The sequence below is a fragment of the Hippichthys cyanospilos genome, chromosome 21 (assembly GCF_059441005.1).
Source record: "Hippichthys cyanospilos isolate Australia breed blue-spotted pipefish chromosome 21, RoL_Hcya_1.0, whole genome shotgun sequence".
NCBI classification, from domain to species: Eukaryota; Metazoa; Chordata; class Actinopteri; order Syngnathiformes; family Syngnathidae; genus Hippichthys; species Hippichthys cyanospilos.
Genome location: NC_142389.1, coordinates 8,027,924 through 8,042,409, shown reverse-complemented (window position 1 = coordinate 8,042,409; position 14,486 = coordinate 8,027,924). Strand labels below are relative to the sequence as shown.

At 37.4% G+C, this 14,486-nt stretch overlaps 1 protein-coding gene across 2 annotated transcripts in view; it reads right to left on the bottom strand.

The window, feature by feature from the left end:
• vps50 (VPS50 EARP/GARPII complex subunit) overlaps nt 1-14,486 on the bottom strand; it is a 71,120-nt gene that overhangs the window by 39,280 nt on the left and 17,354 nt on the right. For both annotated transcript variants that reach the window (XM_088405602.1, XM_088405603.1), the window contains exons 7-12: nt 13,753-13,870; nt 13,305-13,340; nt 12,767-12,849; nt 7,774-7,816; nt 5,586-5,684; nt 1,977-2,117 (exon numbers count right to left, since the gene is read on the bottom strand). In XM_088405602.1, coding sequence (XP_088261728.1) covers nt 1,977-2,117; nt 5,586-5,684; nt 7,774-7,816; nt 12,767-12,849; nt 13,305-13,340; nt 13,753-13,870 — 520 coding nt within the window. The remainder of the gene's footprint in view (nt 1-1,976; nt 2,118-5,585; nt 5,685-7,773; nt 7,817-12,766; nt 12,850-13,304; nt 13,341-13,752; nt 13,871-14,486) is intronic.

Genomic DNA, 14,486 nt, shown 5'->3' with positions numbered 1-14,486 from the left:
ATTCAATAACCTGAAGCTTCAGTTCATCATCAAAGTGCTTCAATGAAGCCTTAACCAGATTAGAGGATTGGCAAGGAGATGGAGATTTCCCATGGGAACAGTTCTGAACTCCCTATTTAAGTCTGGGTCAGCCTTAACGTGCATCTTCTTAAAAACTAGCCACATAACGTCCCGGTTCATAGAAGGTTTATCATCATTAATTTTCATCAAGTTGAAAAAATGCTGATGTAGTAGATCAGTATTGTTAAATACAAATAAGCAACTCCACCTAGATGAATACAAAACCTTGGTGTAACCTCAAATGCATGCATTACATAAAAATTCCTGCCACTTCCCCTTTATGAAATTACAAAAAGTTCCATTTTATATTTGAAAATGTGATGTTCATATGAAAGGCAATGTAAAAATACGGACTAATTTTGTAAATTGATCTAAAATTCTCATCGAGATCATCACTTTGGCTAGAGTCAAAATTTTGCAGTATTTAAGGAAATATAGCAAACTAAAATGCATATGTTCTAATGAATCCCATCAGACAACACAGATAGTCAGAGGTCAAAATGTATAATGAAAAAAATTCCTGAAATACTGCTTTTAGTTATTATTCTGAAGTTAACATCTGTTTTAGATTCTATACATTATGATGAGCATCAAAACACAAAAAAATATGCCTTTACCCAGGGTCCTTTTAAAAAAAAATGCAGAGTCTGTGAAAATCTACTGCATATAGAGGAAACAAAGTCAAGCTGGAGATGAGAAGACATTAAAAAAAGAGGCAGCAGTGAGGGGACAGGGTATTGGAAATCTGCCACATGACAGCTGTGCGTGCCCAACAACAAGAAGTCAACAAGGAAAAAAAAAAAAAAAAGAGTGTGAAGAAGAAAACTATCAAAACTTGAATATGGTGTGAAATGGGACAGAAATAAAATTGTCCACGCCGCAGACACAGGGAACCTTTACCAATACCCTTCTACAGCATAATCTCTGGGGGACACTCCGCAATTCCACCCCAGTAAGTTCATGATAAATTGACCAAGCTACAGCTTCTAAAACAGCATTACTGGATTTATTCGAAAGTAGCTGATACAAGTTTATAGTAAGCCAAGTAAAATAAGGGATAAAGTGACAGTGCCCTGATTAATATTTATGAACATTGCAGTATCACATCATAAATAGACTTTGATATTTAGCCATTTTCGTCTTTCATCTCACACTAGGCATGGCACAATAACAGTTTGACGTTTTACAGTAGTTTTCAAAGAGCCTCGGTTTTAATAAGTGCTAATACTGTATGTTGGCAGTAACAAGCACTTCTTTTCTTTCTTGCATAATCTAACAGCGGGGGAAATCTTAACGGTCCAAATATGAGTGGCTTCCTGCCTAGTTGAGTCAATGAGCCACCTCTTTGAAGACCCTGCCCTCATCTCCCTCCTTGGCACATACAAAGGAGGAGGAGGGTGGACGGGCCTGTTTTATAAATAGCTCACAAGCTATGAGACAATGAAACTTGCTAAGAAAAATTATTTTTATGTTATTTGGTACGTTTTTTTGAATAACGAAGACATATTGAAACAAAAAAACATTAAAAAGTGAAATGAATGAATACATCATTATTTCTGTCTATCCTTAATACCTTACCGAGCTATCAATTCGAGACTCTGTATCAGCAGATCCTCAAAACCAGTTGACTCTGTGCCCAACCAGAGATACCATGATATTTTTGCTCATGGTTATCAATAATATCAGAGCCTAATATTGACCATGGACTGAGTTAGACAAGTATAATATGAACTCATGTTAGGTAAGCACTGCTAATAACAAAGCAATTAGGTCAAAGATATTTCAACATGGTGAGCAGCTTAACAAGCACACAACTTTTGAGAAGAGAAACTAACTATTATCATATCGCTCAAGTTTTCCTTATGTGGTTTATTTCACGTGTAATATACTACTGCATGAGGACATCAGTCGCTTACCGTACACAGATCCTTGTACTGCATTTTCTGGAACTTGGTATCAGCATTGCCAGCACAGAGCTCTACATATCCCAGCACCACTTGGAACACAGTGTTATGGATGGCTTGGGTGAAGTGCATGTGCAGTTGGTCCATAGCAGTCTGCGAAGAAGGCCAAACATCAAGTTATGGAAATGATTATATCAAGTCATGTTCGTCTGAGTGTGTGGCATTGTAAAGAAAAAGGCTTGCAGCAGATTTTGCAAATCAAAGGGCTAAAACAACATTCATTGGCAGTTGACTTTTTTTTTGGTTTGAAGGATTTCAAGATGTATTATGATAAGTCAGTAAGATTAGGTAAAATGACATGTACCGAGAATTCCTGGGAGTATTTTAAACTTCATAAATAAATGTTTTGATCCAAAGAGGAGATGAAGATTTGAGTTTCCTATAATATTAATCTCTGCACCTCCAATTTCATAGAAGCATTTTTAGACTGTCGGGACAGACACAAAAAAAGATTGAAACCCAGAACCTTTCAATGCAAAGTAGATGTTTTGACCATGTTCTCCACTTTGAGCATTCAAAGTTCAGTAGTTAACCAGCTATACTAAAATGACTGATGGAGGTTGTAGGAACTGAAATTTACGGATGCCCCTTCAGTAGTGTTGGTCTTTGTCATAGGATGTAGAGCATTTTACACTATACACTCTCACCAGAGGCGGCCAGCTGTAGGGTAATCAGACCTCAGCTTGCGTCCCAAGCCCAATTAGCCCTGAGAGTCACCTTGTTGACAAGTGGTCGACATCTCAGGGGACTATGCATGGCAGGGGCGCCCTATTCCCTGAGTCAAGCTTAAGCCGACCGAATACCTCCTATCTAACTATTTGGGGAGCCAAATGGGGTTGTTCCATTTTAGCCAGAGCCACGGGCTGCTTCTTTCTGCAGCCTCTGAAGCAGCTTTGACAGCTGCGCGCTGGTTCTTGCCCTTGACTAACAAGTCCCTCAAGCTGTTTAGTGGTGGATGTTGCCCCAAACCCTCTACACCCAACCTCCACTGGGCGGACTTTAGTGTTCCAGCCACGCTGTCTTGCTTCGTCGGCTAAGTTGGGATACGGCAGATGCTTGCGCTCACAAACCTCCTCCCAAGATTCAATGAGTTTGATTATGTACATATTCTTTATGGAGGAAGACCAAAGCACCAGGTCCGGTCTCAAAGTGGTGGTTGCAATCTCTGAGGGTAACACCAGCTGTTTGCCAAAGTCTGCCAGTGAGTCACGTGCAAGGGACAGCTGGCTTCTCTCTGATGGAATTGACTAGCTCCTGGTAGCTGCAGCTCGGTCACAGACAAAGGCCTTTTCCCATGGTGTTGTAGAAGTATTAGACGTTGGCAACACTAGGGCATTGGTGCTGGTTCGTTTTTCCTCCAGTGTAGCAGCAAGGCTCTACGGGACTTGGTTACTACGCCAAGTATATCGTTCTTGGATAAGGGTGGTTTTGTAACCAGTGAGTTTAAGCCAAAGGAAGGCTGGCGTAGAACACAGAACGCATCCAGGGTCTTTGCCAAACCATTGGTGGCAATTGCTTGGTGCGGGGAGGATGTCATATGTGGCCCTGATGGCAAAACTCAAGCTGCTTACTTCCATGGCCCAAACGTCCTTCCAGCTCAAACCTCCTCCTTTCAACATTCTCCTACCGTGTCCATAACCCGTTTGCCGATGGCGACTGCCTTAGCACATCTTGCAATCTAAATAAACTGATTAAACGAAAACTGCCACATTTAATATGCGGAGATTAATTTACATTTATATAAAGGGGCACTGAAAATGTCGGTGTGAAAAATGAGAAATGTTTTGCAGCTGGGACTGTGAGTACTCATTTAATAAGCATTGGCATTTCAGTCAATGCCTAATAGCTTTTTCTCCATGACACAGAGATGCATTGTTGTCCAAGATATATTAAAAAGTCATCAGTGAGCTACACTGTAGCTATGTGTGACATGTTCCTTCATTAAGACGAACATGAGCAGGGCAGTTTCTCCCCTCTCCTTATATTATACCGTTGTAAATACTTAATAAGCCTCCAACTGAACACAGCTGAAAATAGTCTTGCACTTGCACATTTAAATCTCTAGAAATAAAGTAGCCCAGCTTTTTTGTGGTACGATTTTAGCTTTTTACTAAGGCTAAGAGTTCATTACCCATTTTGAAACATTTATGTTTTTCATTACACTGAGTGGGCTTGGGGCTGTTTCCTACCTACGTGCTGTAAAGAAGAAGCTCAGTCCAACAGCTGTTGCGCTCCCTTTTGACCACCTTGCTTTGGTTTGTTACTTTTTTTTTAATACAATATTAATCAGACTAGCATGTTTAGACAAGTGGTAATATATAGAACATAATACTGTAAAGACAATTTTGGGGTTGACTTCCGCTTTTTTGCCGTGAGCAGTAATTTACAAATTAAAAAAAAATTAATTGGAACATGAAGCTACTGTGCTAAACTGTGTTATAGTGACTCCTTCACAAAACATTGTCTGCCTTTACTTCGTAAAGTTGTATACGAGTGCCCATTGTCATAAGTGATGCAATTTTATTGTGGAGTTTTTCTGCGGGTTGACTTCCCCTTTCAAGGTTTTCTCAAGATTTTGAAGTGATCCATTGTAAAAACTGTCAACCAATTCAAAATGACATCAACAAAAAACAAAGACACAATCATGACATCGCAAAAAAGCTTAATAAGCAATAAGCAAAAATTGGTAAATATTCCATAAATGAGAAAAGATTGGTTCTGTAATATAGTGTTCCCTTGCTACATCACAGTTTGGTTATTGCAGGTTTGGTCTATCACAGATTTTCATTTCGCACCATAACTTTTTCTATTTTAGGTTTATGTTCTTATTGTCCATGCAGATCTACATTGGTGTTTTGGGGAATGTAACATCCCTGCAAGAAATGAGGGAACGCTGTACACTAAAATGCAAAATAAAATTTAACTAATGGAATAAACGATAAACACTCAAAAATATTCAATAGTCACAGTCCTAGTAGAATCCCAACTGGGGTGAATGAGAGCCAGGCAGAATGACAACCGTGAGACTCAGCGTCTCTTTAAATTGATTACTTATACATTTTATTTTACTGTAGTCAAAATTTTAATTCTATTTTTCTCTGAGTTGTGTTTCTCTGTAAATACGTTTACAGAACCCACTCAAATGCCTTAGATTACCCTTCCATTAAAAAAATATGCCATCACATAAACCAGGCTTGGCCAAAAGCTCTAGACTTCATTTTGGCAGAAAGGCAATCCGATTTTTAACTGTATTTTTTTTTCATCAAATATTGAAACTGTTAATTGAACCAATTCAACTGAGACCACCGGGAGCTGCCTGCATTACATTGTGCATGCATGTAAATATTGATTTAGAAGATTGGTAAAGATGTATTGGATAATTATAACCTTAGAAAAGAACTACAAACTCAAACAACCTTGCGATTGTCATTTAGCTTCTAAATCACATGCACAACGTTCCAATGTTGAGCGAAGATTTGATAATGACTGAAGCAAGAGGAAACACATTTTTTTATGTGTTGGACCATTTCCATAACCTTGAACAGGGATGCAAAAACTCACTTGTGTCTTCCCCAGGAGTGTGTAGGCCAGCTGGACTTTGGTATAGTGCGCTACATCAAAGTGTTTGCAAGTCTTTGACAGGGCAACGTCAAGCTGCTCCTGGAGGCAGAAAAAGATGGATGACAAAGGGTGAGTAGAGGGGAATTATCAACAACAAGAGCAGGGATTTGGATATAGATGTGCAGCTACATGGCTCGTACATAAATTGGAGGATACAATAATTGGATGTGGATATGAGTGGATGTTCTTTTTCTCCACATAAGTAAAAAAAAGCAAAATAAAAACAAGGTGAGGACAAGAGTGTAAGACGAGAGTGTATAAGGACCTTTTCGAACAGGATGCTGACAGAGGTAAAATATTCTAAGTTGCATATCAAAACAAAATGGATGGAAGGAGACACAAATCCAATGAGACGAAATGTTTCACGAGAATTAGTCCAAGAGAATGAGAGGAGATTTTGGCAAAATGAGTCATATAAAATAATGGACACCATAAATTTTCCATTTTCAAAGTTGTGTTTTTATTGTGCAGATTACAAGAAAAATGAACAAGCTAGCGTGTGAATGTAAACAGAAACAAGAGATGCACTTTTGTTATAGGCCTAATTTTCAGCTGAAGCTGAGCTAGTTTAAAAAATGCAAACAATTTTTTTGTCTGATATGTCAATATTTTATCATAAGCACATTCTGTATTTCTCCTGGGGGGCTTCTATTATATCATAATAAGATATATCACAATATTTTGGTAAATGTATAAAAATAAAAAAAAAATCACTTTTTGCTTGGTGAAAAACAATTATAAACACTGAATAAAAAACAACACATTTCCACTTAATAATGAATGATTGCATTTTAAAATTTAAAAACATTTTTTTTAATCACATTTAAACTTTTTAGTCAGCTCTCTCCGCATCGATATTTTTAAATGACACAAAGTGACCTAAGACCTGCAGAAGACGCGTTCAAAACAGATCAGTAGCAACATAATCTGTGTCAGGATGTAAGCGTCAATGTGTTCAGTCTTTTTTGTCTATTAAACTGCCTCTGAAAATGAATGCTCTCGTAGGCACTTGACTGCTGCTAGCTAGTAGCTAATTTATGCGGGACTCAAATGTCAATGAAATATTATAAATAAAATACAACAATAAAATGTCAGCATCATTAAGTTGTTTTTTTAGTGCCTTGAGTTGGCAATTGAACATGATTTCAGAGCGACGTTATGTTCTTTACATTGGGAGTGGTGATTCCAGACTCACTTAGGAAGTAACAAACCGTTTGTCCAGTAGGAAGTCATGTCAGCGTTTCTGCAAGAACTTCAAAGTAAAAGCTTAGCAAGGCATTAAAGCCTATACGTTATTTGGTAGGATCAGGTTAATTTTTGAAACGTTTGGATGGGTTTCTCACCAAGTTTGACGGACATGTTTTACTGTCATGCTGAGCGCAACACACAGTGCATTTTCCCTTGTTTGCACTTGTGGCCCAAATAAACAGATAAAAAACATGCAGGGACAAGAAATCTCGTGGTGTTCTAATCTTGCGAGAGCCCGTCGTACTAGATTTAATTCCATCCCTAAAAGACATGATAAAACTACATACAGTACTATTAAAAATCATAGCTAAATGTTTTTGTTTAATGAAATACCAATTGACGAATTTAATCCAAACGTATACTTAGTACACAAAAATATCATCTACCCGATGTGCGAAATTTGCTCTTCATACGAAGCGATTAGTAAAATGAGTTTAGAGGATTTTCTTTTGTTTGTCACCAAAGCTGACAGGTAAACAAGCACGCACTCCCCCACTGGCTTTGCAATATTTGTGTGCAGGTGTGCATGCCGTTTTCTTGTGTACAGACAAAGCAAAGTAATTAATCTATTCAAGCGCAGAGGCGGCAATGCTGAGAAAATTGCTTTGCATACCTTTTATCACGCCGTAATATCGCAACAGAGCTCTAGATGAAACTGATATGATTTACGTCCTTTTGCGCTCATAATAATGACTTTTCAGCCTGTCAATATTTGGACAGAGGCAAAATTAAACAGTCAAACTGTTGGAATAAATATGTTTTGGTGAAATTAAAGCACAGAGGCAAACTCTATATAAACATTAAAAGTATTTTCACATAAAGTGGATCTCAATAACTCAATTACAGATAAGGCAGAGTGTGCGAGAGCGTGAGAGAGTACCTCTATTTGCTCCAGAGTGTCTTGCAGTTTGGAATTCAATTCGCTGTTGAGAGAAAAAGTTCAATACTGTGTTTATATTTCTTTACAACAAACTCAAAACACAATAACCCCTCAGCCATCAGTTTTTACTATTATTTATATATTCAATAAACCAGAGCAGTGTTTCTCAACCAGTTTTCTATTATATACTTCCAGGTGCATAAGCATATATGGACATATGCAGACATGCATGCATATGTACAAGTAAAATAAAATGCGTGTGTGTGATTGTATGTTCACAGTCTGTATATGTATGCATATAATGTGCACATGTTAAAATACTCTTTTTGGGGAGTATCAACCATCATTTTATGTGAATTACCGTCTTTATGCCTACATTTATTTAGTTCATCATGAAAATGAGAATGAGGGTTATATAAGTATTTTACAATTTCTTTCTACTCCTTTTCAAGCATGTAAATTATGATGATGGATGCATTATTTTCTGATTTACCTAAATGTATTATAGATTCTTATTATGCTTGCTTATGACAAACATAAAACACCCACATAACCTTGAAGCATCTTAAGATGTTATCACATCTGATGTTCATATCTTATTTTGCTTATCCCCGGACACCCATGCAATTCCCTTGGGGTACCCCAACTCAGCACCCATACGTAATCATCCTTTGTTCCATCGTTTCCCTGCTTCTGTCCCTGCTTTGTTTGGGGTCTTTTTCGGGTCAGTCTGTTCTTGTGTTGGGCCTTGTGAGACAGCAAGTCGCCCAAAGGGAGAAAGTGTCCTTAATAAAATTGCTAATTAAGCATCTTTGCTTGGTACGGAAGGAGAATGGGGAGGTGCAAGCTGAAAGTAGAGATTGGGTCCCCACAGATTGTTCATATAGAAAATCCATAACTGAGAATGAGAAAACTTAGTTAATGGTCTATACATTTTTTTTTAACTGTAATAGATTTTAATGGAAGGAATAAAATCGTCACATCCATATGTTGTGCGTCACTTGCTTAAAGAGATAGTCCACTTAGTTTGCTATTTTTCGCAGTAAAATGTTAATATTTTGTCTATAAGTATTTTATTTTATTAAATTTACTATTTTTCATTAGAATTAATACCTTTAAAATGACATTGTTCTGCTATGCATAAGGCTTGAGGAACAACCAATCATGGCTTACCTGTTGGTCATGTGACATTCACAGGCTTAATCATAATTTATTAGTCGTTGGCTGAGCCTTCACTTTATGTAATGTCATTTTTTATCAACAGCATATGTAAAAATGTGTTTTTAAAAGTATTAATTGTGTGGAAAAAAGCAATTTAGTCATCAAATTAACTAATTCAATCCCAAGGAAATATGTTTATGTTTTAAGGGTCCAGGCTTTCAATCCCAGTTACTTATAGTATTTATTATTTGTTTCCAATATTTTCAAGTGCTAGGTTAAAGATGTGCCTAAAAATTGTACTAAAACGTTAATTATAGACAAAATATTAACAATATACAGCCAAAAAAAAGCATTAATAGACTAGCCCTTTAAATTCCACAACTAAATAGTTAGTACCTCTTCTAAACATATCTTGTAAACCACCTATCGAGCATTCTGCCACTTTTGCATAATCTCAATTTCACAATTCAGCTCAATTCCATTCGTCTTCCATTTTAAAAACGATGAAATAATTTAATTAACTTGACTTATTGGTCACCGTGAAATGGCAAAAAAGTTAAAAGACTAAAGAGTTGTCAGCGAGCAGACCGAACAGACCACTGTTGACGCTACAAGGACGCTCCTGAACCTCAAAGAATCAGCAGTCTGGCCGACACAATGCGACATTGGCTACGCTGCCAAAATCCCAACACTGCGGTCAAGGTTAATGAGCTGTTACATAACACAACATTGAAGAAAGTTTGGTTCAAGTTGACGGAAGTTCCGATCAAAATAACCAGATCCGACGATTAAAGAAGTATATCCTAGCGGCCGCACTTAACATCCTGGAAAATGCTTCATAGCTCTCATTTTATGGAGTCCAACTGAAAATGGAGCACAGGCCAATTGGATAAATGCCCTGTTCATTTTCACATCATTTGAATCCACGCCCACACCGTCATGTGTTAGCATAAGCAAGGGCAAACACACAAAGAGAACAGAATTGAAACAACATGTGATAAAATATCACACTCTAATCTATACTCCATGTGGCAAAACATGTCCTGTATTGTGCTATATTTGTGCTTTTCAGTGAGGAATCACATGCCTACATACTTACATACTGGCACCCTTCCGTGATCATACAGAATACATAAATAACAAATAAGGAGGAAAATCTAATTAACAACCTGTTCCCTGCAGGGAACTTGAGTATTGAAATATAGTTAGGAGGGAATCTGAGAGTGTGTTGTTTTTAACACCTCATTTTCAATTGCAAGTGACAATAGATGCCCACAGGGCCTTGAGGAAATTCCCTTTGCAGTAGGCTGCTGACTAGATAAACAGGCTATCTTTACCTTTAAGGCTCTGGCCTGGAATCTCAAATTCAGTGGGAAGGCTGTGTTTTTTTATTTTTATTTTTTTGCTGTAGTCATGAGAGTCACTGTTAGGTAGCAGGCAGAAAAGCAACAAAGTGGCTTTTAAACGTGAACACCGGGGAAAATGGATAAGCAGTCATGAAGTAGACTCTAACAGCTCAAAGTTTTTGTTTTTATTTTTGTATTTTTGTAAGTTTACCTAAACTCTTTGTAACGCTTTCTCATAGCCCAGAATGGGTTATTCTTTGGAACTTGTTTTGATGAGGACACTCTGGGGATCTGTCATGCTGTCCTTATCTGTCCTTATAACCTCATTAATTGAGAAATGCGATGCATTCTGTGAACCTTTTTTCAACCAATATATTTACTGTAGATCTCTGCAATTCACTGGGAATAAGTACCAAGACAGCCATGAATAGTGAAACTCTGCATTTAATTGGCATCTATTGAAATGCATTTTGAGGAAACAAAATTCTATTTTATTCATGATCATTTAAAAAAAATTAACCATCCGATTAAATGGTGATTAGTATTTTTTTCTGCCAGAATTCGGCATCAGCCTGAAAAATTGCATCCTGTTGGGGCTGTAATCTCTAAGCATATTTAGTTCAGCAACTCCAGAAGACTGTAACAACATGGAGAAATCAGTTACTCCATGTTCTAGTTCATTTGCTCTTAAATTTGAAAAGAAAAATGTAATGTTTTTGTCAAAATTTAACTCATACTGTGACTGCTATTTTCACTCTTTTACCTTAATATTTGAAAAAAAAATGTAAATAAATACATTATATTGAACATCTGGCCCCTAAAAGAAGAATAAGTATGCCTTTGCGGTTTAATTAGTTAAAAAGCATTAAATTAGATTTGTTGATACCTGCTAAAACCTAGAGGTTATATATATCTCTTAAAATCCTATCACAAACGGCAGGGGTGCACTACCAACCTCTGAGAACCACCAGCCTAACAAAATAGGCTTCAGACTGTGTGTTTGCCGCCAATGTGAGCTATTTGATGAAAATTCAGGGAGACAGGGCGGGGGAGGTGGAATAGTGTTCTTCAAATGACAATATTGACTTTTGAAAAGCAAGGGACATGAACAAGTGGGGGCGGCCAAGAAAAAAAAGCCGTCACGTATAGGGCATTCAGTGGCGCATGGCACACTGGCGCTACAAGGTTAAATCAAAGTGCATCAGGCCGGGAACAAGCTGCTGAGAGTGGGTGATGCCATCAGGGCCAAAGAACTTGAGTAAAACGTGCATAATAATGGTCGTTCGCAAGTGTGTCACCGGGGTGTAGTCATGTTGAAAACTACTCTCGAGTTGAGAAGAATGCCATCATAGAGATGGCTAGGGGCACATCTCACTTGTTCTCTAACACCCTTACGCAAAGCCACCATGAATTAAGGTAGATGTGTTAGGGGTCGCACTCATACAGTACAGACCAGTCAACTTACTAACTTGGCAACTCCAAAATAATCAAAATCATATTGATGAACTGAAATATCAGACGTAATCAGCAACAAGTCAACATCAACTTGACTTTGATTTCAAATTCAAATCTGAAGTCATGCATGCCCTGAGGATATTGGTGGCCAGTAATGTATGGGAGTGTTTTGTACGCGGCCACCTCTTTGTCATTGTCATACATTCTAGCATCCCCATATGCATTCACTGCCAATAATGACAAATTAATGTCATGGTAGACAGTTGTGATATCCAAGCAAATTAAGAACAGATGCAAGGGGAGGAGTAAGGAGGTGAGTTTAGCATTGCAATTTCCACTGCATAATGTGTGCTTACTGATCATCAGTCATCCTGTCACTTAAGCCCAATTGTTACAACCGGAGTGTTTAGCGTCAAAGTGTTTTCTGAGCCACTTTTCTAAACTGCTGATTGTTTGTGGAAGTCAAATGCTTCTTGTGTTGATTTGAAGGCAGAAACTCACCCCTTATTTAGAGAAAGAATTGCATTCGTTTTTTTGCATCCGGTGTTATGACATAAAAAAAGATATTTGCTGTATATACAGTATGTCAGGATTTTTGGCACCTTAAGTTCAAACACAGGTGATGTGAGGTTTAGTTGGAGGATGCTTAGAAATATCTCATGATGAAACGCACAGCAGGAATTAGCCATTACAAGACATGAAATGCAATAACTTCATTGCCATCTGCATTTAAACTAAGTCCTGGCCCTTTTTAATAACACTATGACTACAAATAAACAGAAGAAGAAGAAGAAGAAGAAGAAGAAGAAGAAGAAGAAGAAGAAGAAATCTGCCCTCTTGTTGTTTTATTATTCACCATCATGGACAATAATTATAAATGAGCAACCAATAAGTAACTTGTTCAATTATAGTTAATAGAATAGATTAGGTGAATTCCTCCACTGAAGCATTATGAAGAGGATGTCAGTATTCCAATTTTCCAACAGCCCATTTCCGATTGCAACGGTACCGTGTCCCGTTAAGTACCATACCTGATGCAGCTGTAGTGTTTGAATGTGCTGGCAGCCTTCTGACATTCCAGACAGAGCTGGATAGCACCGGGATAGTCTTCCTCCTGGAGAAATAAAATAGTAAATATAGCTGTATATTTTTTTACATTTTCCAAACTTCTCACATATTTATTGTATTGTTAAAGTGCATTGTAGATGATTTAAAAACATGTTAGTATAGGCCAGGGCTACTAAAATATGGTTTGTGGACCGCAAACGGCCCCTGGACTGTAGTTTGGACACGCCTGTAGTAAAATATAGTTTATTTTCACATTTTCATTCACTATGTTCTTTAAGATGGATGTTAGCTACTATTTCGGTAACAAGACATTCAATTGAACGTCAGTCATATTGATTTGTTTGCTCCAGCAGATCTTCATAAAAGAGAAGCATTTGTAAGAGGGACAAGTGCTTGTATGAATGAGTTCAGCTTTGGCTGCAGAATCTATAATGATATTTGACCTTTCAAGTGAGTCATCAGCATGTGTGTCAATGTGTGCAGGGGGGGGCTATACAATACCTCAAGCATTTCGCTGAGTCGTACATCAGTTCTTTGCTGTGAAGGAAAGGCCAACACCACCAGTATTTGTTATGATATTGTTTTGTTCTTCTGGAGAGCAACCTTAGAGGTCAACAACAAGTCTATAACATACTCAACTTCAAAAAAATGCAAGCTTCTGAAAAATCCTACATTTAAGCTCATGTAGATTATAAATATACAGCGTAATAAAAACAGATTTATTGCAGTCTAAGAACAAATTCCAAAAGCATGGAGGTTTAAAGAAAGTCACTCAGAATGATAAGCAGATTTACCTCTCTTTTTTTCTCCTTAACAAAGTAAAAACAAGAAACTATTTACTTCTTGCAGATTGGAAAGACTGTATTGAGTATTAAAAGGACACTCCAGTTTTAGTGCCAATTCAAAGTTGTACAGCTTTATGATAGTGAATACAGTATATATACTTTACCAGCGTTTTGATGGTCCGAAGAGACTTGAGCAGGCCTGTTAGGAGCTGCCGCCTTCTCTGATTGGCTAATAAGCCCAAGCTTGCTTCTGTGAATCCTTCCTTGGACACACTCAGTTGTCTAAGCAGAGCAAATTATAAAACACTCAAACCATAAAAATACAGAGTGAGAATGCCATTGATGTACTTTTGTCAATCCAGCAAGACTACGAGCCAATTCTGAAGAATGATTTTTAAAAAAGAAACAGGGTAGATATGGTATAAAACCCGTTTCTCAAAGGTTTAAAAAGTACCAATTATATTTAGATATAACGACCCTGTCTATATTTGCATATCAGACAGGATTTTGGCCCTGAACAACATTACATTTCAAAGCCAAAGATCTTTGATTACGAGGCTGATTGTGTGCTAACAAAGTGAATGCCATCTTCTTTAACAAAACAAACAACAACAAAAAACATAACATACTCTGTGATTACCATCTATTTTTTACCGTACAAGAACATAGTATCCGGGACAAAGGGCTGTTTTTCATTATTCCACCCTGGAGCAAAACAGGAATTGCCTATAACAGTTGTTTTTTTTAATTTCCTATTCAATTCCATTAATTTAAGTAATAGTCTGCTTTGTGCTGCTTTAACGCATGGGGTCAAAAAAGAATTATCTTAAGATTTGGGAATCAATTGGAAGTGATAAAGTCGCAAACAAGAGTGTGTTAGTACATAAAAGGCATGAGG